This window comes from Solea senegalensis, linkage group LG7 (assembly GCF_019176455.1).
Source record: "Solea senegalensis isolate Sse05_10M linkage group LG7, IFAPA_SoseM_1, whole genome shotgun sequence".
In the NCBI taxonomy this organism is placed as follows: Eukaryota; Metazoa; Chordata; class Actinopteri; order Pleuronectiformes; family Soleidae; genus Solea; species Solea senegalensis.
The window spans coordinates 14,833,031-14,856,397 of record NC_058027.1 but is presented as its reverse complement, the minus strand read 5'-3'; the positions used below and the strand labels follow the sequence as shown (position 1 = coordinate 14,856,397).

Here is a 23,367-nt window from a genome sequence, read left to right as displayed (position 1 = left end):
AATGCAGAGTAATGTTCCAGGCAGCACAACAGAGAAGTTGTGCGTCTCATTAGAAAAGCCTGACATTGGGGGCACTGGTGCCTGAGAGACTCTGCAGACTAGCTTTACAAAATGTTGTGAATGGCCTTATATTATTCAGTTACACTATTCATTTTTCATCTAATTTCTCATTGGAAAACATAGTAGATGATGAAGGGTACATGACTGGAATCAAACAGTGCTATCTGCTTTTAGACTAAGCTTTTGAGATATAGACCATTAGACTTTTCCATGTGAGAGAAACAATATAATATCCAAGAAATAATCACATGTTGGACACTATATTATCCATCCATCCATCTTCTACCGCTGTATCCTCCACATGAGGGTCGCGGCGGGGGTGCTGTTCTAATCTCAGCTGACACAGGGCGATAGGAGGGGTACACCCTGGACAGATCGCCAGTCCATCGCAGGGACACACAACAACAACCATCCCCTCTCACACTCACGCCTACGGTCAATTTGTCCAACTTGCCTAATAATGTCTTTGGACTGTGGGAGGAAACCGGAACCTGAAGAAAACCCACACGCACATTTTCTGAGAACAATGAATTGAAGCTAACAGATTGACAAATTTGCCAAGCTATCACTTCGAAAAACTAAATGATTTGACAGAACAAATGCAATGCAATGAACGATAAGAATGACAGGAAAGTGTCCACATTACATACATGAAGAATGATATATGGCCTTAAAAATAGAGAAGGAAAGAACATGTAGAAAATGTAACGTGTTTATCTCCAAAGACGTCTCTGATGCAGCATATAGTTCTGTACACTATGTCTCACATTGTGCCAACTATGGGTCACCATCAGAAATATGGCTACCATCATTCCTTGCAGCACGGGAACTGGTCCAACGATAGGATGCCCATATGGTTGATGCCTTCAGCCGACACAGCATTTCAAAAGTGATGTTGAAGATGTACTTAACACCATGAGTGCTGCTATTAACAACGTCAGTGGATAGTCGAGCAATTGAATGATCAGCAGTGTAATCAGGAAAGGAACTCTGTATCTCCTGCTGCAGATGGAGGTTGCCACAGCTCACTTTCCTAGTTGGCTGAATTTCCTAGTTGTTTCCATGTTACTTAGAATAAAATATGTGTTAGCATTAATGTAACTTTCTTTTCTTAGAAACAGAATCCAAGAAGCACTGAACCATTGAGGTGGGTGAAATACAACAGTTCCTTGTTCAGTGCAGCAAGTCAATTTTCTTTCTGATTTCTGGTGTAATTTTAGAATTGAGAAATACCCAAACTTAATTGAATAATGTATAATTTGGTGTTAATATGCAGTGTTGAGGTTAATGTAGCGAGTGTTAAAATAATGTAGTGAGATCATTGTAAAACAAGAGACACGGGGTGTATTTCTGTACAGCTGTTTTTCCTCAACCCCCACAAGTGTTCCTTTTCAGCATTTACACTTCGCTATTCACCTACTTAAGAAGCTCCATTCTACATCTGACTCATGTTTTGTTCCTGTCCAGCTAACCGAAGTAATTAGACCCCATCCCTGTGAAAATGCTGCGCAACCCCACATTACTACTTTCTACTGCTGGTCCCAATCTGATGCGAGTGGATTATCCAACATAGTGAGTGAGTGAGTGAGTTAGTAGATGAAACAATCAGAAGAGAACAAACATTCATATTGTCAGGGCATCAGGGACAATGAAAGAACACAGTCTTTGTGTTTGTAAATGCATTACTCATATCTCCAGAGCCATCACATCCATTTACTCCAGGGAACGAGAGGGGAGCTGTAAATCGTTTGATATGCATCAAAAACACAGAACAACTGAGGGAACATGTGAAGATATTTCCTGTTGTGGTCTCTGTCCAAAATGTTTGCGTGTTTTTTCTCTTATGCAAACAAAAAGACATTTAAATTAACGCCTTTTCACACAAGGTTAATACGCTGCATTTGTAAGTGTTAGAAAGCCTTGTATTCGTCTGTCTGGCCATGTGTCTCCAGTCTCGGTTGTATTTCTCATCACACATATATCAACCACTGCCAGGGTTCCTCTTGACTATTCAGAGCATTGCATGACCGTGTCCAGAGGCACAGAGGGATCTTTTGGCTTCATTTACATGTAAAGTGGAGCGTGCTCCTCTGTGGGTGTGAGGTGCCTCCAGACAGTCCCTCCCCTGTGGCCTGCCAGACTGAACCAGCCAGCAGCATTCACTCTTCCCTACCTGCTGGGGTGGGGCATGACAGCACAGTGCACGACATTATAAGGTCCTGTCAATCTCTCCGCTGCCCGCCCGGGGTCAACCTTCTGAAGAGCAGCAGGTTGGCAAGGACAAACATGACCCATTCACAATGACTCCCCTCAGCCAGACAGACAAAAGGCACGGACAAGATATTAAAAAGACTCACACCGGGCTGCTGACTTTCAAATGCATGCACTGCAATGCTGCTGGCACTGTATGGGAATCCACAGGGACAAAAACAAAACAAAATGGAGATGCTAATAAACAAGTGGACTATGAAAAGTGTGGACAAATGCACTGTGAGTGACACTTTGTGAAATAGTCAATGTTGATGGCGGTCACCGGGCTATTCGAGAAAGTGCTGAAACCATCTTATCAGAGTTAATAAAGGGAGAGGGGGTGTTGCGGGCTCACCCATCATCTCTGTTCTCATCAGTGTGGTCTCCAGTCTCACAGCAGTCACTAGAAGAGTGGGACCTGGCTCTAAGATTGTGTTTAGATAATGCCCATCTCCAATCATAGATAATCTGGCCCCATCTTTTCTTCACAGACACAGTGGCAGACAAGGTCAGGGGGAAAAAAATCCTGGCGAGGCTGGGAGGAGATAGGAACGGGGCGGCTCTGAGGTGATTTACTGCTGAGATTCACTCAGCTGCCTCCATCACCCTCCGTTAACTTTCTCATCCTGTCGTCTCTTCCACTCTTGCTCTTTCTTGTGTTCTATCTCTCACACACTTTCATTCCTCCTCGGACCCTCCACTGAATCCCCACTCTTTCTCTATCACTCGCTTCATCTCTCCTTTTGCACTGCAGTACCAAGGAGACAAAGAAGGGGAAGAGGAACAAAGGATGAAAGGACGAGGTGTCTGTTTTTCCTAATTTCTGGCCTTTTTTTGGATTTAAGCAAGCTTTCATGAGTGTATATACTTTAGTATCGTGCCCACTCCATAGACTTTATTAAAAAGATGTTGTTTTCCGGTTACAAGACAAACTCCGTTTTTGAGATTTGCAATTTGACTGGCACCATCACCTGTAACTGGGCACCTATTGGACGATACCAGCTGTAAGACGTCCTGGTCCCCACTCAGACTGAGAGTTCTTGAGGCTGACTGCACATCATGTACTTGTTTTTCATAATCTGCTCGTAAATTCAATCTTCAACCTTTGAATACGACTTCGTGCTTGTGTTTTAACTGAGTATTTCCCTGAGACTCCCTTGGAAAAAAGCTTCTTAATCTCCTTCTTAATGAGAAGCAAGATAAATGTTCTTAATGGGATTTTCCTGGTTATATAAAGGTTAAATTAAAAAATAAATAAAACATATGTTCCATTCTTTGCCATCTATTTTCTTCTCAATGGAAAAGTAATTTAGAAAACTGACATCATGTACTATTGCAGAGGACCTGAAACTATCAATTGAGACCATTACCTCCTCAGGGAAAATGTTTACTGCCATTATAAATCAAGAGAAGAAGGCTCATTGTCCCATAGACCTTCATTCAAACTGAGTTCTTTTTAGAACCAGTGGAGTCGCCCCTGGTGGCCGACTGCCAGATCCATCCTAGTTCTTGGGCTTGACTTTTAAAACTTGAAGACTACATCCATTTTTATATACAGGCGGTTGTCTGCTCCTGGTCTGACCTCAGGGCAGTGATGAGCCCATGACTCATTTTGTCTAAGTCATGGTTTGATGGAATTGGGCAGAAAAATGGTGTTCAGCACCTCAGATAAATGCGGACTTTGCAGGGAAGACGTTGACTGACTCAAGGAACAAAACATATATTTAAAGACTGTGAAGCGCTCTGTCTATGCTCTATTTTCTCTAGATAATCTGAGGAAACAAATTAAATAAAACATGAGTCTTGAAGTAGACCACCAGAGAATCAGCTCTGTGATACACAATGGCCACTGAGCGCCAGGATTGTGCGGCGCCAGGCCTCCTTAGTCATTTGCTGAGCTCTGGTTTTACTTTTTCTCCTGACACTCGTATATCCCCCCAGGGAGATGATGTCTCTAAGGTACAGTGAACAAAAGAAGGGCTATTGGAGTCTCATAGTGGAGTAATGGGCCCTAATGCCTTTGCAGGCACATAATTGAGACCCCAGCACAAGTTCCTATGACAGATAATTGCTGATGTCTTGGTAGTGATAAATGCGGAGGTGCAAATGTCCCAGTTCAACTCCAGGTTTGACAATCTAGAGGCCCCACTGGGATTGGTGCACCTGACTGGTCTGCATCCTTCCTCGGATGAATCCGCTGGAAACGTTCTCTCTTTTATTCAGTCCTCGCTGGGCTGTGTATTTTCCTTTAACCACAGGCCTTCATAGTAAATCTCATTTCATTGTCAGCTGCGACTGTGGTTTACTTCCCTGGCCTGTCGACTGACTTCCTGTTGCCATTAACGCTCAATATCTCTGTTGGGGCCTGTCTGCTTGGTCTTATTTCATTCTGTGCTGTGTCCCATCCTGTCCTCCCATATAGAAAGTTCATCTGACAGACAAGCAGGGGCTGTGCCAGCCTAAGAGCCCTCTGTATTTCATTCGCACTGCCTGTCCATCGTCCTTCTCTTTTTGCTGAAAAAGGGCTAGTAATTGATATTGGGACCCATCCATCCTCCTCTCTTAAGCCCAGAGATCCAATTTATCATGGCGAGAATGTCGATTGGCTTTTGCCCAGGCCTTGTTGGTCAGACTTTGCCTGTTTTCAGATGGCCGTTAATTAAAGTACTGCCATGACAAAAAAACAAGATCTACATTGGGGCGTGTGTGGCACTAGAAATGGGCCATCTGATTCACACTTGATAACATAAATCAGCAAAGTGGCTCACTCTCATCTGACCTAGGCAGTCTAAATCACCACAGACACAGACCGGTCCAATTAGATCAAATTCCAACCATGTAAATCTTTAACTGGCTTAATCTGCATTAACCTCAGTGGTGTCAGGCACAAATGGCTTCTGAATGATGTAGTCAATCACCGTGCCGGACAGACTAAAGATGGAGGGAGGAGGCAGTACTGGAGAATCAGAATCGGAGTCAAAACTAAACAGTCTTTGAAAACGTTTTCCGTAAACATGGCGTCATTTCAGGAAACGTCTTCATCCGCACCAAACCCTCCCAAAATGACTGTAGTACATATGCCAGGCATGTACGTGGTGCAGTAACGCTGATACACCAAAACGGGAGAAGAAATGTATACATTAGAATGTATACAATCAGAGAAACCGAGACAGAATGAACCAAGCCAGGGTGACCAAGGAAAGAAAGTAGAACCAAACAATCTCCTAACACAAGAAGAGGACGACGACGACAACAACGAAGATGAGGGACAGGGAATGCAAGCGTAGAGAGGTGGGATTATGACACCATCGTCTTCCTAAAGTAGCTTATTGGTTGTGAGATTTTGATATTCTGAGACGCTATTTCAAAGATTAGTATTCCAGGGCTCCCAAGTCACCATTTCTGCGTGGTCGAAACACCGATGCGATTCAGCTTCACCTAGACTCCCGTTAATCTCATGCCTATAGCAATAAATGATCTCATTTACTTTGTAAAGTCGTAACACCAAAACACTGACTCACACCAAATCTTTTTAAGTTTCAGTTTGTGCAGCAAGGTGTACCTTACTATATGTAATGTAATCCAAGTGTTGTCATGTGGCAGGACAATAAATGAAGCTGATACATAGATTGGTAGCGAGAGGCCGATTGGTTGCCATCTAGGTGTGTAGATTTCTAGACAAAAACAAAACACATTGCACTGTCAAGTTCCATAAATCATGTCACACTTTGGGAGACTTGAACTGTCTTTCTTCTGTCTTGTTTTTGCGTCTTTCCTTCACATAGAGAATAATAAAGTGATACATTTAGTCAAATTGACAGTATTTCTATTTGTTTGTGTTTATACTAATCTGTCTGTGTGTGTGTGTGTGTGTGTGTGCGTTTGTGACTTCCTTCCACATTCTTGTCCATCCTCTCTGTCTCCTTCTCTCCATGTCTCGGCCTTGTCTTTGAACTGCTCTCAGTGACTGTGAACCTGAGACAGCCCCTCTGCTGGCACAGATGGGAAGTCAATAGAAGCAAGTGACCTATATTACAGGCAACTCTAGTAACTCCCAGTGTGTCTCCAGTGAGAGCAGAATATTAAGGATTGTATGTGTGCTAGTCCAGTCTATGTTTTGTGTTTTTGGGTGTGTGTGTGTGTGTGTGTCTGTGTTTTAAGGTGGGTGCATAACAGAGACCAGGAGAAGGTTAATTACCTCCTCGTCCTTCGCTGTCAGCCGGCTTCACCTGGATGGGCCGGTTCATCTGCAGAGAGAGAGAGAGAGAGAGAGATGGAGAGAAGTAGCGAAGAGAAAAAAGAAAACAGAGAAGGGAAATCCCTGGTTAGTACGCAACCATAGGAGCAACTCCTGCAATGGGTAAAAGTTGGAAGAGAGACAGTGAAATGTGGCAGTGTTCCTGGCGAAAACGTTTTTCCCAGCTCTGTGGACTAAACACAAAAATCAACCAGTGACAGTGTTGTAAAAATGAAAAATATGTGCATGTTCTGTATGCCAAAGTGTTTAATTAAGCCAGGGCACTGACTCTTGAGATGCCTGAATTCCCCTCACAGTTCAGCAGAATTAGCACTTTTCAATGACGGAGCCACACTGGTCGTCAGATGGCACGTGGAGATTAATGCCATTACATCAGCCACTCCCAGCCCCACAGGGGAAGGTCCTTTCTGGCTGGCCCTTGCTCTTCCTGTCCCCTCCCGGCTCCAGACTCCCAGTCACCGGCTTTATTCTTCTCATCCCTGACCCACAGCAATCCCTCTTTATGTGCCTCCATCCCTTCCTCCTCTCTCTACCCAGAAGCCCTTTGTAAACCTGCGATGAATATCACTGGTATGGTCAGCCAACCCCACCCTGTACTGGCCTCCTCCTCCTCCTCCTCCTCCTCCTCCTCCTCCTGGAAACTATTGAGAGCCACCAAACAGCGTATGGCTGTGAAACAGCTCATGAAAGGTTAACAGTAGGGAATCGATAAACAACCTTTGAAGATCCATTTCATTGTGAGGTGAAGGCAAAAGGACACCATAAAACAACCCTTTTAAAAACTGCCTGCCGTGAATAAAACTCCCCTGGTTCTTTTTGTTCCCTTGACTATGGTTTATTTATTTTTTTACTTGCTTCCCGGAGTTTGACAGTGGCAACAGAGAAACACTCAATATCGTTCCTTAATCTGAAACAAGAATAACATTCCCTCTACCTCTATGGGTGGGCGTTACCTTTGAAGACCCTTGCTTTTTGAGGCTAACACATTGGTCATATCCGGCATTGTGTTGTTCTGTATTCAGTTGGTATAGCGGGCTTATCTTTCTAACTAGGCCACACCAACAGCTCCATGTGAGAGCCAGTGAATGGCACACGGTTCTGCCCCCTCAAATCAGTCAGTGTGTATGGGGCCCCCCGTCTACGAGGCACTTGACAGCAGTTGACATTCGCATGAGCCATGGCTAAATATAGAGCAAAGAGAGGTGGACATGTATAGACAAGCGCATACATGGTGATACCTCGGGGATGTTAAGGACTTGGCCTAGCCGTTTGCTGTGACACTGAAGTGGCTAGAGATGATGGACACACACACAGATTCAGGGGTGTAGCACACATGCAAATAGCCCCGTACACCCATCACACATCACTTGGACTGTATTCACATTACCAGCCACCTTGTTCAATTTGGATCCACTTCTTATTCAGTGCAGACCAGATTTGATGGTTCACATTCATCACTACGAGTGTCTTGCATCTAACTTTCATATGAAACGCAAGCGACTTCTAAACCAGCACACACGTGCACACATTCCCCGCTGCTCCGCTACATGTACTGTACATGACAACAAAGCTCAGTGCATACATGACGTAAAAAAAAAGATGCATAAATTACAATCATTACAATCGCTCATGTCACAGCCACTTTAAAGACATACAGTGTTTTCATTCTAGGTCCACATACAGAAGTAACACAAGTCTGATTTGGAAATCTGAATTGATGATGGGATTTCTGTGTCCACAGAGCCCGGAGAAAAATCTGATTTTAGTCACAGCAACAGGAAAAAAACACAAAACAAATGTTATATTATTCCTCTACTGTTGTTATAGGAGGCATGGGCTTTCAGACAGTGAGGGCAAGAGACAAAAAACATACTGTCAACTAGCATGTTGTTTACAAATGTTGTTTTATATTATGATGCTGCCTTACTAGAATGGGCATCTTCCTGCCTGTGGGAAAAACAAAGGTCATATACGCTTTACTTTCCGTAGCTGCCGGCGTCTGATGACATGAAGCATCAGTGGGAGACACACTGACTTGCTGACGCACTGCTAGTCACCCCGAATAAACATTTCATATTTCCTTCAGCTGTTATATTTCACAAAATGGTTAGAGGTGACTTACTTCCTTCAAACTTAAAAAAAAGAAAAGCTTTGAAAAGGGAAATGTTCTCATGGTCTCAAGGGGGAGTGTGAGTCCAGCTGTTTCAGCTACTGCCTGTATTGCAGCTCAGCTTGGTTCCCCGAGGCTCTGGTGGAATGTGGTGAATGTAGAATACCTGTCAAGTTGTGTTTTAGTGTCAATCAGGAACTATAGCATGGACCTTAGTATTATTATTACAATCATTTCATCTTTGTTAAGACTTTAACACAATATCTGGGTGACAGCCTTCTATGTGTCTAAGGTGAGGTTCAGCTGAATCCTTAATGGAAGTCAGTGTGTGTTGGAGAGAATTAAGGTCAGTTTGAGCATTGTAAGCAGTAAGTTAAGGTGTGCTCCGTGTGTGTGTGTGTGTGTGTTGTAGAAGCAGCAGCTCATGTAGGGTAGGGTAGTCCCAAGATCCCTGCCCAGTGATCACTCAGCTTCCAGGTCTTAAACGCGAGTGAGTGGTCAGGAGGCTTCATTAGTAGCCCATGAGCCACTACAGCAGCAAGAGTCAGTGTTCAACCCAAAAGTATGCTTGGGGTTGCTAGGCAACCAAACGGAGCTGACCGGCAGGCAGACAAGGTGAGCTGGCTGTTGGTCTGTGGGCTGTTTGCCAACCAATTGGCACTCATTTCTTTCTTTCTTCCTTTTTTTCTTTATTTGGTCCAAGGAGGTCATAGTGAGCGGGGAGGGAGGAAAGAAAAAAGAGAAAGATTTCTTAACTCCCACCTTCCAGCATGTCCCACTTTCAAGTCCCCTTTTTGGTGACTCTGACAATGAGTTTTTGGAGCAAGACTGATGCAACTTTTGCTCCATCTTCCTGCCAAATGACGTGCTCTGTTACTAGTTCAGCTTGATGCCAGACAAAAGAGCTGGGAGTAACACACCTTTAAATGTGTCGGTAGTTAAAATGTCTGCTATGTTTATCTACTGTATATCTGTCTATGCTGCATATTTCCTCAAGCAAGCCGAGGGAATGTTTTTAGCGCAGAAGTTTATTGTACTGTAGTCTGATGTTGACTTTCATCAACTCCTTTTTCTCTCTCTCTCTCTCTCTCTCTCACACTCTCTTATTCTCTCACACACATGTACATACACACACACAGAGGCACAAAAAGTCTTGAGGCTCAATAACAGCAGGTGGCTTAGGTGACATTTTAATCCCTTATTACTGAGTGCAGGATTAGCCAACAGATCAAGACAGAGTTAATTATATGAATTCATCAGAGGTTGGGCGAAGAGGCAGCTTCCACTGCAGAGCCACTTTCCCCTTGGGCCAGGACCCACCCACCTGCCACCACCACCACCATCACCCTCCCATTGTGAAGAGAAGTGCATGCACACACTGAGGAAGAGGACAAGTGACACCCTATATCTGTCTGACAGGCTATATACTTCCTTATTAGCATTGTAAGCTAAGATAAAACATACAGTGGGGCCTCCAGGGACGCAGTAAGACAAATGACATCTACCACCTTCCCATTGGGCCTCGCAAAATGAACTGCGGAGACGCTGGAGAGGACGACTACAGGCTTTTTCATCCTGTAGACATGTGGCTGCCGATGCTGAAAGGAGTTCAACCCCTACCCCGCCACCCACCCCCGTCTTGCTTTATCTTTGTCTCTCTCTGCCCCTTTGGCCTCCAAAACCAATATGCTTCCCACCACAGCCCCTTAATGGGTTGATCAATGCTGACAAATAGGCAGCTCATGCTGTCTTGCCCAGGCTCTCTCAGCTCTGTGCCTGTGTGCTGCTGCACTTAGAGAGGCCATCTCTCTTTCTCCTGACTGTCCCCCTTTTCTGTCTTTCTTGTTTCTTTCACTGACTTTCTCCCTCTCGATATTTCCCCCCCGCTTCATGCTCTACTTCCTTTATGTCCATACATTCATTTTTTTTCTTTGTTCTAATCTCCAGGGTCAAATCTATATTTTTTTTTTATTCTGTTATGATGAATAAAAGTCAGCTGAAGGCACGGACGGGCGGAGAGCCAACAGTGTGGAAGAGAGGAACTTGCTCACAATTCCCAGTAAAAGACAACTTGTGCGCAACGTTCAGAGCGTGTGCGTTTGCGTGTGCATGCATTCAAGTTAGTCAGTCCATTTGCTGGTGTGTCTGATTGATATAATGCAGTGGAGGGGAAGGAAGACAGGGATGCTGCTGGCCTCTGACCGTGTTTGACCTTGCTTTGCAGGGAGAAATGCTATCTCTCAAGACTGAATACAGAAAAGTGTTTTCTTAAAACCCACTACAAAAGGGTGAGCACTGATACTCTTCACCCTCGTCACTTCCACACTGTGCAGTCTGCAGAAGCTGTCTGGATCATTGGTGCACCAGACAGAACTAAAAACAGACTCACGGATGATTCTGAGGTTGTCTGAGTAGGTTTTTAGTAATGCGAGCACCGGGGTAAACCCACAAAAAAGTGTGCAGTAAATGTCAAGTCACTCAGCAAGCTACTGGGATATCGTATGAAATGAATGGTGTTTATGCAAAAGCTATGTCTTGATTTACATTATTCCTTGGAAGAATCATCGTTTGTACATCATGCACAATGAAGACATATCCAGGCGCACCACCTGCTATTTTTGTTCATCAGCGAGCATGCAGGCTCGATAGTGCGGGGTGAAGTGAGGTATTAATAGGAGGGTTTGGTGATGAATAATTAACTTCTCAGCCAGTCACATTACTCATCTTGTATATTTTAAACAGCTGTGCCAATCATAGTCGCGCGAGAAAAATATCACTCATGAAAAGAAGGGAAGCGTGTACGTCAATTTGTCTGCATTAAAAAAAAAAAAGTGTTTTTCTTTTTTTTCATAGTGATGAGGGGCACACGTGCAAACTAGGCACCAATGGCAACTGATCTGACGTCTGGTCATCATCACTTTCACCATGACACTAAAACAGGGTTTTATTGTGAAAGAGACAATGATGCGTTTTACAGGGAAATGTGCAGTGTAACTCTGTGCTACGCTTAAACAAGACAATGTCACAGTGTCTTTGCTTGAGTATATTCTATTCAGTCACGTACTTTTGTCTGCAATGCGAATGTAAAAACCAAGCTCTAACTTCCAAAACTGGAGCATTACTCTGCTCAAGTCCGAGAAAATAAACATACTCATTTGACTTTGGACAATTTTCTGTGCGTGTTTGTTTCTAAAGACCATTGTTTCTGCTCTGCTGGTTTGTGATTGAGGTAAATGTTGCATTTACAGCAGCGCTCAGAAGACCTGTTAAGCTCAGACTTCTATTTTGTAGTGCAAACAGTGAACTTTCATGTCTCTTCTTTCTGTGGACACTCACAGCTCGAACAGATGACTAAACGCAGAAAAAAAAAAAAACATTATTCCTCCGCTTTGTTGTTCCTTCATTTCATCCCACACATCTGATACCATTTAGTTTTCAAGTTTTGATAGGCCATCTTTTGTTTGATGCCTCTCATTATCATTCTGTTGCGCCGTCAGTGAATTCATTGGAGCTTTTGATGCCATTTACAGCCTTTTAAGCACAATTAAAGATATTTAATGCACACTGACTTTTCTTCAAGAGCCAATAAAGAAGAGACAGTGGTGCCGGCTGAGACAGGGACCTCTTTTCCAAAGGAGATTCTGACCTTTAACCATGACTAAACCACAGCAAGTGCCCTTACCTCTGTTATTATCATCAGAGTCTTTGGGGGATTAGAGAGTATTTGACTGCTTCATTGAGTCAAATTGACATTTTTGTCAATGCTGACTTTAGAGAGTGATTATAAGGAGATTATTTGTCTGTTTTTCTTTTGTCTGTGTCGCACCAGCCCAACTGAACTGTATTGATAAGACAAATCTATTAAGTTATTTTTGTTTTTACCTCAATGGTAAGCAAACTCTCTGATCCACAACAGCCTGCACTCTACCAGCCCAAATGACTGCTGCAGCTGGCATGAGTTTTTCTCTTAAATTGGTGAACATGTTCACGGCACCTTTCCTGTGAGTCCAGTGAGTCAGGAGAGGTCGAGGCTGCCGTGTGCTTCTTGAAAGGGATGGGTTTGATTTGGAGTGATCACACTGCCGGTCTCCCTCCCAAAACAAAACAGGAAGGGGGTCTGTGTCTGCCTCACTGTGAGGAGGAGAAGAAGAGGGAGAAGGGGTGCTGACAGCTCGGCTGAGGGCGGCTGGTGGTGAGATGCGACCTATTTTTAGCTCTGAGCCCGAGCTCCTATTTAAAGACTAGGTACTTTGGATCAGTTTGGAAAAAGAAAGGGGCAGCAGCAAAAAGAGAAAAGAAGAGGGTGGATGCAATTAGCAAAGTTTTTCCTGGTATGATACTTTGGTGTCCAAGTTTTGACCTATTTTCCTTTTTTTCCTAAATTTTGTGTTGCGTCTCTTTGAATCGAGCAATGATTGCTCGGTCCGTAGGGGCCCAGCTGAACATCGGAACCAATCTTTATCATGCTGTCCTTTTTTTTGGTCCAAATCACTATCATCTCTCTACGCAGCCTACATTCATAATAGCCCTACTCTCCCTTCCTCTTTTTTTATTTTTACTCCACTGGTGCGCAGCAGGCCTCCTCTCGAGGTGGGACAGTGGCAGACAGAGACAGAAAATGGATGAGAAATCGAGCCATCAAGCTATCCTCTGCTCCATAAAGCCTCTGTTCTTCCACTCACTGTAGATAGATTGCCGTGTAGATCACTGCAACCAATGGGCAGTGCATTGAAGAAGGACAGGGGAAGTTGTGGTAGAGGTGCATTGGGTGGAGGGGGCGGGGAGACGCTTCAACACAGTGAGACAAGACTAACAAATTAGTCAAAGTGACAGGGTGTTTTATGAGGTCTGCTCTTGTGAGGTGACTGCTGCTCTCTCTCTCTCCCTCTCTTAGTCTGGCTTACCCCGGGCAGTGGAGACACCATGCATGGGCCGTGTTTGTGTGTTCACTAGCACACATTTGTGTGTGTGTGTGTTTAAAATGGTAGGAAGGAAATGGTGGAATAGGAAGCCGGAGAAAATATATGTATATTTTTATATATATATATATATATATATATATATATATGATAGAGGTAAAAAAGTAAAATAGTGTATTAACCCTTTCACGGTTTGTGCTATCGGGAAAATTCCAGCGGTTTCTGAAAGCTAACATGTGGTTATTATGGTCATTTCACTTGCGTTGTTGCAGGAAGCTGGAGAATCAGCGCCTTTGCCGCCAGTGATAGAGGAGAGTTGGAAAAATGGCTGGACATAGTTTTCATTTTTTTTGGCCTGTCTTTGGACATTTAATTTAACAAGCAGAATCTGGTGTTCATGTACAACTACAGTGTTTTTTTAAATCAAATGTTTTTCTTCATTTTAAATTGTTAATACACTATTTTAGCATGCAGTACATTGACTTTGAAAGTTATTCTGGCAAAAAATATCTTTTCATTTTGCATTATTATCACAGCCATTATGTACACGTTTTGTTGTATTCAGTTTTTACACATGGATGGGGCTTAATGGCAGCGTATGAAGTAGCCTACTTAATTCACTTTCCATGTAGCAGCTTGTAATTGGACGTGGACATCCCTGCACATCTATATAACAACTTATTCTCCCACTGTTTGTAGTATACACACTCTGCTGTCGATCCAAGCCCCGCACCCAAACAATAAAACAGGAGTAGGAATTACCTAGTGCGTCCCTGGGTGCATCTATCACTCCACACAGCCACAGTACACATGCTCCTGAATCAGGCCAGGAAAACAACTAAAGCGGCTCACAGTATAAAGAGGAATGAGCGAATAATAATAACAAGTGGAATGTAATGACAAACACCATGCATCTATCAGATTTATGAGTGTTTATCCTACTCTGCTCCTCTCATATCGCCGCTGGCCGGGCCTGCGCTCTGGCCCGTACGCACCACAATGCTGATGAGAGGAGTCAGCGGTGAGCAATCGTATAGAGCGCGGAGCAAAGGGGACAATGGAGCTTGACTCGCTCTGCTGTGGGCAATGACAACATTCGGTAGTCTGGCTCTGAAGGCCCAGTGTGTACGCAGACACACATACAAAAAAAACAACCCACGAATGGTACATCACCATCGATTCATGTCAAAACGGTATGATCAAAACAAATCATCACTCTCGGTGTGATCACAGCAGGAACTGACTCTGACAACTAGACAAACACTGCACTTGTTTGACACATAACGTGGGCAGTGTTGAGTTAATGAAGATGTTCATGTGTTTGAGATACGGTGTCTCGTATACAGTATGTATATGATATGTGCGTGTTGCCTTCACATTTAACAGCTAAACGATATCTTAAATGTGTATATTTACGTCTTTTACAGAATAAGGTATTTGAAAATGGTCGGTGCAATACAAAGTGCCTCAAACAAACAAGGGTATGTTACTTTATGAGAATTTCATTCTCTTGTTTCTGATTTGGTACATTTGAAGATTTTGTAGTTGACTGACGCTGACGCGTTTAATGTACAATGTAATGTACACACACACACACATACTGATGAGTACATACTGTATGCTCACGAACGACATGTTTACAAACTGGCCCACATTCACACAAATACACACTGGCTCAATAAAAGTAATGGACGGCAGAACCATGAAACACACTATCATATTTAAATGGTGCCATAAATTTACACAGCAGAATGAACACAGAAATAAAATAATAATAATACTAATAGGGCAGAAGATGTACTGCTGTAATGAGAAATCTAAGTTATTACTAATAACACAAATGTGTCCAAGCACATACATGCTCACTTGCCAAAGAGTGCACACATTTCTTGCACACACACACACACACACACACACACACACACACACACACATTGCTCACAAGCTGAGTTGCTCGTGCAGAGATGCCTTCAGACGCATCGTAGCAGTGACACACATTCACACACTCGCGCGTGCACACACAGCCCCCTAAGTGTGTTCCAAGACACTGTTAGCACAGAAGGCTGTTTGTGAAAATGATCACATCAATCGAAGTGATAGATAAAAGACTGGGAGAAATTGATAAAGTGCCACAATTATTCGGAAGATGAATGGCTGAATTTGCTTTTGAAATTGGACTGGATCTCAGCGCAATGGAACAGAACTCATCATCATCAATGAGCCTGCCATTTGATTGCTTTCTGTCACAACCCAATATCAGCCAGGACAATTGGATCCATCTGCCAAATGGGATCAAATTCACCTACTCACGCAGCATCACAGGTGATGTATAGTGACCATGTGTAAAACACATTACACTGCAATTGCACGATACATCATTGTGCATGTTGTTGTTGGGTGCTCGGGTATAATGTTTGCCATCACAGCGCATGAGTACAATCAATAGAAAATTATTTGCGATACATTAGGGGAACACAAGTAGGACATCGGGGGGAAGTGATGGCACCGGTGCTAAAGCAAGGAGGATGAAAAGCACACACCACATGACACTATCAGTTCATCTTATGTGTGAGAGATGATTGTAAAGCTTGTGATAGATGTGCAGTTAATGGTGGGCTTTCTTTCTTTCACCACTCTTGGTTCCTGGGAAATCTTGTCTTTTATCATTGTTATTATTATTATTATTATTTGTATTAAATTTAAAGAATAGTTGTAACTCATAAAACCTGCACTATCACATCACATAATTTATTTAAGCCCATAATTCCTTTGGCTTTTGCAGTTTTACACCTCACAATGATGCATTGGTTAACACGGTCTGAATATTTGAGCCACATAAAAAATGGTAATAGATTAAACCGGGGGAGTGTAAAGGGCTGCAGTGTGTGTGTGTGTGTGTGTGTGAGCAGAGCTATCAGTAAAGAAGTATTACTGCAGCTTACACAGGCCTTAGCATACAGAGGCGAACACCAGGATGCACTGTATCTTCCATGTACACACACAAACACACAAAGCAGCAGAAGAGGGACAACACAGCAGGGGGTCACAGAGAAACACACTAAGTAATGTGCTGTGCTGGGAGGAGGGTGACAGGGGTCTGATGATGCACTGCAAGTGTGTAAATGGGCCACTATTAAGGGAAAGGAAGGCTGAATGATTGGCTGCAACAGCCATGCATCTAAAATTAGCTATTTACCTTTCCGTGTCCTTTTTGTTTAGGGTTCTTGTGGCATCTAGTACAACCACATTTGCATGCGGTATAAATCACAACATCTGCTTTGGCCTGTAAATCTGTCAGAAAGAGACCGACGGGACTGAGGTTTTGTCTTTTATTTGATCGATTGTTTCCAGTGTTTATGTGCTCTAGCATGTATTATGTATTAAGTGTCACGACTCTATAATGTAACATTTTTTTTCTACTCTGCTGTGTTATATTCTGTTGTTTTCTATTACGTTCTAGTCTAATGCGTGGTGTAGCTCTAATGTACAGACTGACAGTCTCACACACGCCTACACTGTACCCTCCTCTCCTGACATTTAGAATAAAAATCTCCTACTTGTTTGTCAGGGAATATATGCATACTGCTTCCTGACATATAATTCACATGTACTGCCTTTTGTTTTAACTCTCTTTGTCTTTTTCAACTTTAAGCCTGAGCACACTCTTACATGCATACACTGTAATGGGAAAGCAGGGGTTTGTCATAGGATGGAACAATATGTTGAACAGTGTTAAGTATTCTAGGGTCTACAACTGTCACGATATGTGTCGTCAGTTCAATCATCACTGAATTGACTGAACATAGATACGTACTACATGCAACCGTCAGACCTACGCTGCACTGCAACAGGATGCAGAATCTTAAGGAGAGACTGTTTTGGAAATATGTTAAAAAGAGAAGTTTCTTGTAAAGTGCATCTTTTGTGACACTCACAGTTGTGCTATTTCTGTAACTGAAACCAAACACAACTCATCTGAGTTGCTTTGCAAGAATCCATTTTGTGACGTGCGTGATTCTCACCAGCATCTTTCACTGGCAAAACACAAAAATGACAAACTCATGTTTTCCCATTACAACACACACAACGAAGTTTCCCTCCGGGGGGTTTCTCTGACCACAAACCAAAACCTTCCTTGAACGCCTCAGTGTATGTCCTTGCGATGACATGAGTCTCCACAGGTTAGCGTGTATTTAGGTTGAAATCCCCGGTGCAATATCACAACGCGCTCTCGCACGCTCACATGCATGTACAAGTGTATGCCTATATATGCATGCACTCAGAGCCACACATGCACACAATTGTTGCTGTGCACTCAAGTGTCTGGGAGCTCTGTGGGCACCTGGGCTGTCAGAGAGCAGACCACAGACTGTCCCTGGTCCCTGCTCCACCTGCTGTGACAGCTAATTAGGCCTGGTCACACACACAAAAAAAAAAAACTAGCCTGTCTGGGAGCTGGAGTGGGTGTCGCGGCATGGCAAAGCAGGGCATGGCATGGGATGGCATTGGAGATAGCATAGGCAGCTGATGAGGTGAACCTGCCATGTTGTCCAGGGACACACACTCAGCCCAGAAACACCTACTACCACAGCTCTTGTCTTTGTTAACTGCCCCCTCAGTCATTAATTACACTCACAAACTTCTATTAGTCCTCCATTTAAGCTAATCAACAAGCAGAGCCCTCCGCTGACATCATTAGCTCTTAAAACAAGCAGCAGTATTTGGGGAGGGGCCCTCAGAACCGTTTGTGAACATTAACCCTCCCTTCAACAGTAATGAGCCATCCTTATATTATGTGCCATTCCTCAGGGCCTATTGTCCTGCTCCTGTTGTCCAACAGCCCCCCAGCTTGCTCTTCTTGTGTTGTTGTCGTCGTGTGGAGACAGCAACAGCTATCACCAAAGCTGTCCTGGCCACAGGCTGACAAGGGAACTTAAATAGCATGGCAGGAACTTAACACTGCAAGATTGGGAATGTATTTTTGGGAGACTTGGGGATCAAAGGCACGAGAGAAAATGGGATGAGACAGGGCAGCCTAAGCCCTTTGGGTGTGTGTGTGTGTGTGTTTCTTTGAATCTGTGTGACTCATATTAGACATGAGGAAGAGGAGGAAACACAGGCTGGAGATGGTGACAGGGAGCTTAGCTGTTTGCCTCGACCAGCGGGGAGCATGGAGAGAGAGAGAGATGGAGGGAGAGCAGCCCCCTGAGCAACTGCCCAACCTCCTGGGGTTTGAGCTGCTGTTCGAAAGTAAAACTAATAACACAGACACATATGTAGACTGGATATCAGACGGAGCTAAATGTGGTAGCTATAGGAAAACGCGCACACAGACAGAGTCATTGGCAGTATTTGGCCTCTCATGAATCTGCTGCTATCAAGAGTTTGTTGTGTTGAGCATGTCATTTGCATTTACTGCTCCTAGTGGACAGTTGTTGGCGTTTGACTGGCTGGCCCTTCCGACTGTGTCAGATGGTATCTGCATAAAGTTCAGTCTCTCTCATCTTTCCCATGTATCGTAGTTGGGCACTTTTTTGGGTCTGTTGCTCTCCGCAGCACGTACGGTGCTACAAAGTCCGGTCTTTACCATTGCTGCCCTAGCTTTTCCAATGTAATGAATGTAAATGACCTTTCATGCCTTGATGGTTGGGTCTTCAAAACGTCGAGATACTGCTTTCCAGACCCAAGCAAAAGCTGGTGTCGTGCTGGTCGTTTCATGTAGTAGAATTAAGCCAGACAAACTTGTTTCAGTGTCGTCCATGTGCTTGGCAAGCTGCTTTTATTAATATGAATAAGGCACCGTGTTTGAATGCTCCCTCCATTGTTTAAGGCATCCATGCTTTCTAATCACTCATTGAATATAGCTGGTAGCAGAGACCTTAGCTATCGTATCCAGCTTTGCGGACCAAAGAACACGCTCAATAATTTAGCTGATGGGAACTGTGGACCGCACTGAAAATGAGCTGAATGGCTCAGAAAAGTAGCACAAAGTCAGAGAAACCTTCATTAGGCTCATGTATGGCTGCAAGTTGACACTGAAGGTACAATGCTAGCCAATTACTGTATTCCAAAAACTTGTGCTTAGGGCAATGGGCGGCCCTGTCTGTTCTTTACTTATTAATCCCTGGCAGGCTTACTGTATTGCATCCTGATTGACTGTTCATAGTGAAATATTAATGTCATCTCATTTTCTTCCTCTGTCTCGCTCACCTTCCTTGTTACTGTTGCTGACCGCTAACTGAGTGTTTCGGTCTTCCAAGCAGTAATTTAGAGAGGTATTCACGGACGGCTGCTCTCCGGGGGCTATTGAGGTCGAACCATGTGAAACAAAGGCTTTCACGTCGTTGCTGTCGTTAATGCTATGTGACTCGTGGCTTGCAGTTTAACTTTGAAGTACAAGCCGTTTTTATTACGAACATAAACGGCACAGTTTTTAAGGATGGATGAAAAAACTGCAGTGCAACAATGGCAAAAAAATAGCATACCTTTGTTTGTTTGTTTTCTAAATAATTTGTTGCTTGCATTTTCTCATTTGCAGACCCACAACAAACAAGCATATGCACACACTGAATCATGCCCACACACATGTAATTTGTGTCAAGAGAGGTTTGGTAGGAAAAGAGTCAATGCACTATTTTCCAGCTCTTATCGGTGCTTGTAAAGGAATAAGGAGAGGGAAAGTGTGAGTGGGGGGGAGCGAGAAAATGCCATTTGGGGGGAGAGCCAAGTGGGTCTGCTAAACGAGTGGATTCTTATGCAAATACATGCTAATTTATGCACACAAGGCACTGGCAGCGCCTGAGGCTGCTTTGATTGGCAGTTGCAGGTCTGTGTGTGCTGAGGAGGGACGCTTGGCTCCGGGTGCTTCTGTAAAGTTGGGCACGGCTGCCTCTCCATGTTCTACATGCTCTGGATCCACCGACTGCACACGTCTGTGGCCTAACCTCTCCACCGTACTAGTCCTGGCAAACTGGCAGGGCTCCCATCCAAAATACTCTCCACACACCAAGAGCTAAGCTCAGCTAGCTCCGATTCCTCTATGGCTGGAAGCAGCCAGGGCATCATTATAAAATCAATGCCCCAGCTTCATCGCGCCGGGCTCTCTGTGTGTGTGTGTGTGTGTGTGTGTGCGTGTGCGTGTGAGCAGGAGGGGCTGCGTTATGGGCTTGTTTGTGTTGATTCTAGGGGGTGTTTCTGAGTGGCAGAACAGCAGTGGCGCCGATGCAATGCTCTCCACACTCACTAATGGGCTGACAGAGAGGCTCTAGGTCAGGGCCTCCCATTACTTCAGGAGGGAAACTGGCTAAATGAAGAGGACCCTGCACCTAGCTCTCACCCAGAGGAAATGTAAATGCCATTTGTTTCTGTGGCAAGATGTTGTCATGCAGAGCAGTGGTACATCGTGATAATGTAAACATGAATTTCTGAATACGGTGATGCCAGAGTAATTGGGTAGCAGCTATTTATCTTTTTTTTTTTTGGCAGTTTTTTGTATTTTCAGAGCGGGAGGAAGAAAAACAAATTTAGCAGAGTGAGGATGAAGCCATTACTCTGTCTATTACTCATTCATGCAGGCCCCTAGGCCAATAGAAAAACACTTGGAAATCACTAAAATAGAATATGTTCTGTAAAATTGTGGTCCATTTTACCCAAGCTCACAAATAAACTCTGCTCTGATGAGGTTTCTTGAAATGAAACAGTGGACACACATATTTCCATCATTCTCCCACAATAATATACATTGTATGTATAATTTTACACCTGCGCGTATGTCGTAAACATCTTATTCTTGCATTCTTTGTACAACCCACACAAACATGAAAGGCCCCACCCCTCAACCCCCAAACCCCAGCTTTTCACATATGTAAAATCAGAATGAGTATTTTTAAGGTCTGCAATTATACCCTCTGCAGAGTGTAGGCTGCAAATTTACTCAGTTGGCAACCCCAGCACCCCAATCTCACACTCGCTGCACACCCCATCTCAATGGGAAATAAGGCAAAACCATTTTGACAGATCTGGAACAAACACATTCGAACCCTTTGTTTGTCACACCTGGGGACCACAAATGGATTCTCATCATACAGTAGATTAAAAATTGATGCTTATTTACACTCGAATGTCATTTTGCCAACCATGAAGTGGCCATGCATCTGCCCATGTTGTCTTCACTCAACTAATCTCTCCCCTCCAGCTTTTGATGACACCAGAGACACGATGTGATTTTCCCTCATCACCCAGTCACACATTGCCCGGTGCTGGCTTTTTGAAATCGCACGTGTTCCATGTGCATATTTCACCTCCACCCCCACACGTCGCCGTACAGGCGATGAATAATACATCTTTTATTATATTAGTGCGAGAGATTTGTAACACTTGAAACGGAATGCAATATGCAGTTTATCTCCATGCATTGCAAACACAAGGTGCTTCCGTGGCGTCTGTCTGTGTCACCGGGCTCGACAGGAAGAAAAGAGGAGAACAGAGGAAACAAGCTCGTGTGACTCCTGACAGTCCATCAGCCTCCCGCGGCAATTATTCTCCCAACTGAGAGGTTGGATGCTAAGGCTGGTGACGGCCTTTGTGCATGTCTACACATTTTAACAAAGGATGTGCCATTTTTGATATGTCTATGTGCTTTGTGTTACTGTTCAACACAGCATATGGTAATAGCGGCTCATGCTGCCATGTGTTTGCTATCGTCGTCATCGGCCAAAAACCCTGTAACCCTGTTGTGACTATTCGGCTGTTGGCACTGTTCATGTGTCGCGAGAATACGCGAGAAAAAAAGTTAACTTGACTCCGATAAATGACACAAAATCAACGCTGAAAACAACTTGCAAATGATTGCGTTCATTGTCCATATTCTGCAAAATCTTGGTATTATTAATCACCAAACACCTTTGCTTTTCTCTCATGACTGTGGTGCATTTTGAAATTCAATTTCCTGGAAGGTCGAGAGCTGATGCCATTTTAAACAAAATCATTGAAAGCATTTTTTAACCCCCTCAATGTGTACGCAGCGGTGCTTTTTCGTGTGCCTGCCTTGTCGTCTCAGAGACGGGGGGGGCGGGGTGAAAGTGTGCCGAAGGCCTGCAGAAAGTGTCCTCCAGCCTTTATCGTTTAATTTGACAAGGAGGCGTGAGGTGAGCTGGAAGAGGAAATACGTCTCGCTGTTGCTGTATACCACTTGAGAGCTCATTCACTGCCCGGGGCTATTGACCACACCGTGTCAGGCTCTATGCTAGAGACGAGTCCCCACACAACACTTAAATTGCATTTGGACCTTGGCTGGGGTGAGCAAATGCTTGGCTAAAAATCAATGGGAGTATACAAGCCTCGGTGGACACGAGAAGGCGTTAGCTTGGATTCCAGCTATTGATGAATGCCAGGTGCATTTCATCAAACTACTGTAGCTCACTGTTTTTGTTGAGCGTACACATCCAGAATATGAGATCGGAAGCTGCTCAGAGAGACTTCACCTTCGTCAAACGTTAACAGAATTGTTGTCAGTTTTCGATACGACTTCAGTGTTTTTTCTTTCGCTGATATATATCGAAAAAACAAACGTCTTGAGGCGTATGGGTTAAATGTTCAAAAAGAAAGTAGATGGATAAATAAACATTGTATCCCAGCCTTGCTTCGCTGATCTGTGACTAACTGGATAGCCATTAAGGTTTAAAAATCCCAGAGTGTGAAACAGACTGGAACACACTGAGCTTCGGCTCAGCAGAATAGATTTTCATTTCCTTAATCAACTTCCTTATTCT

General features: G+C 43.8%; 1 protein-coding gene across 10 annotated transcripts in view; it reads right to left on the bottom strand.

The window, feature by feature from the left end:
• celf6 (CUGBP Elav-like family member 6) overlaps nucleotides 1-23,367 on the bottom strand; it is a 118,099-nt gene that overhangs the window by 32,337 nt on the left and 62,395 nt on the right. For all 10 annotated transcript variants that reach the window (XR_006360816.1, XM_044031048.1, XM_044031046.1 and 7 more), the window contains exon 3: nucleotides 6,509-6,557. Coding sequence is in view for 9 of the 10 variants with exons in the window: in XM_044031048.1 (XP_043886983.1) it covers nucleotides 6,509-6,557 (49 nt within the window). In the remaining variant the exon portion in view is untranslated. The remainder of the gene's footprint in view (nucleotides 1-6,508; nucleotides 6,558-23,367) is intronic.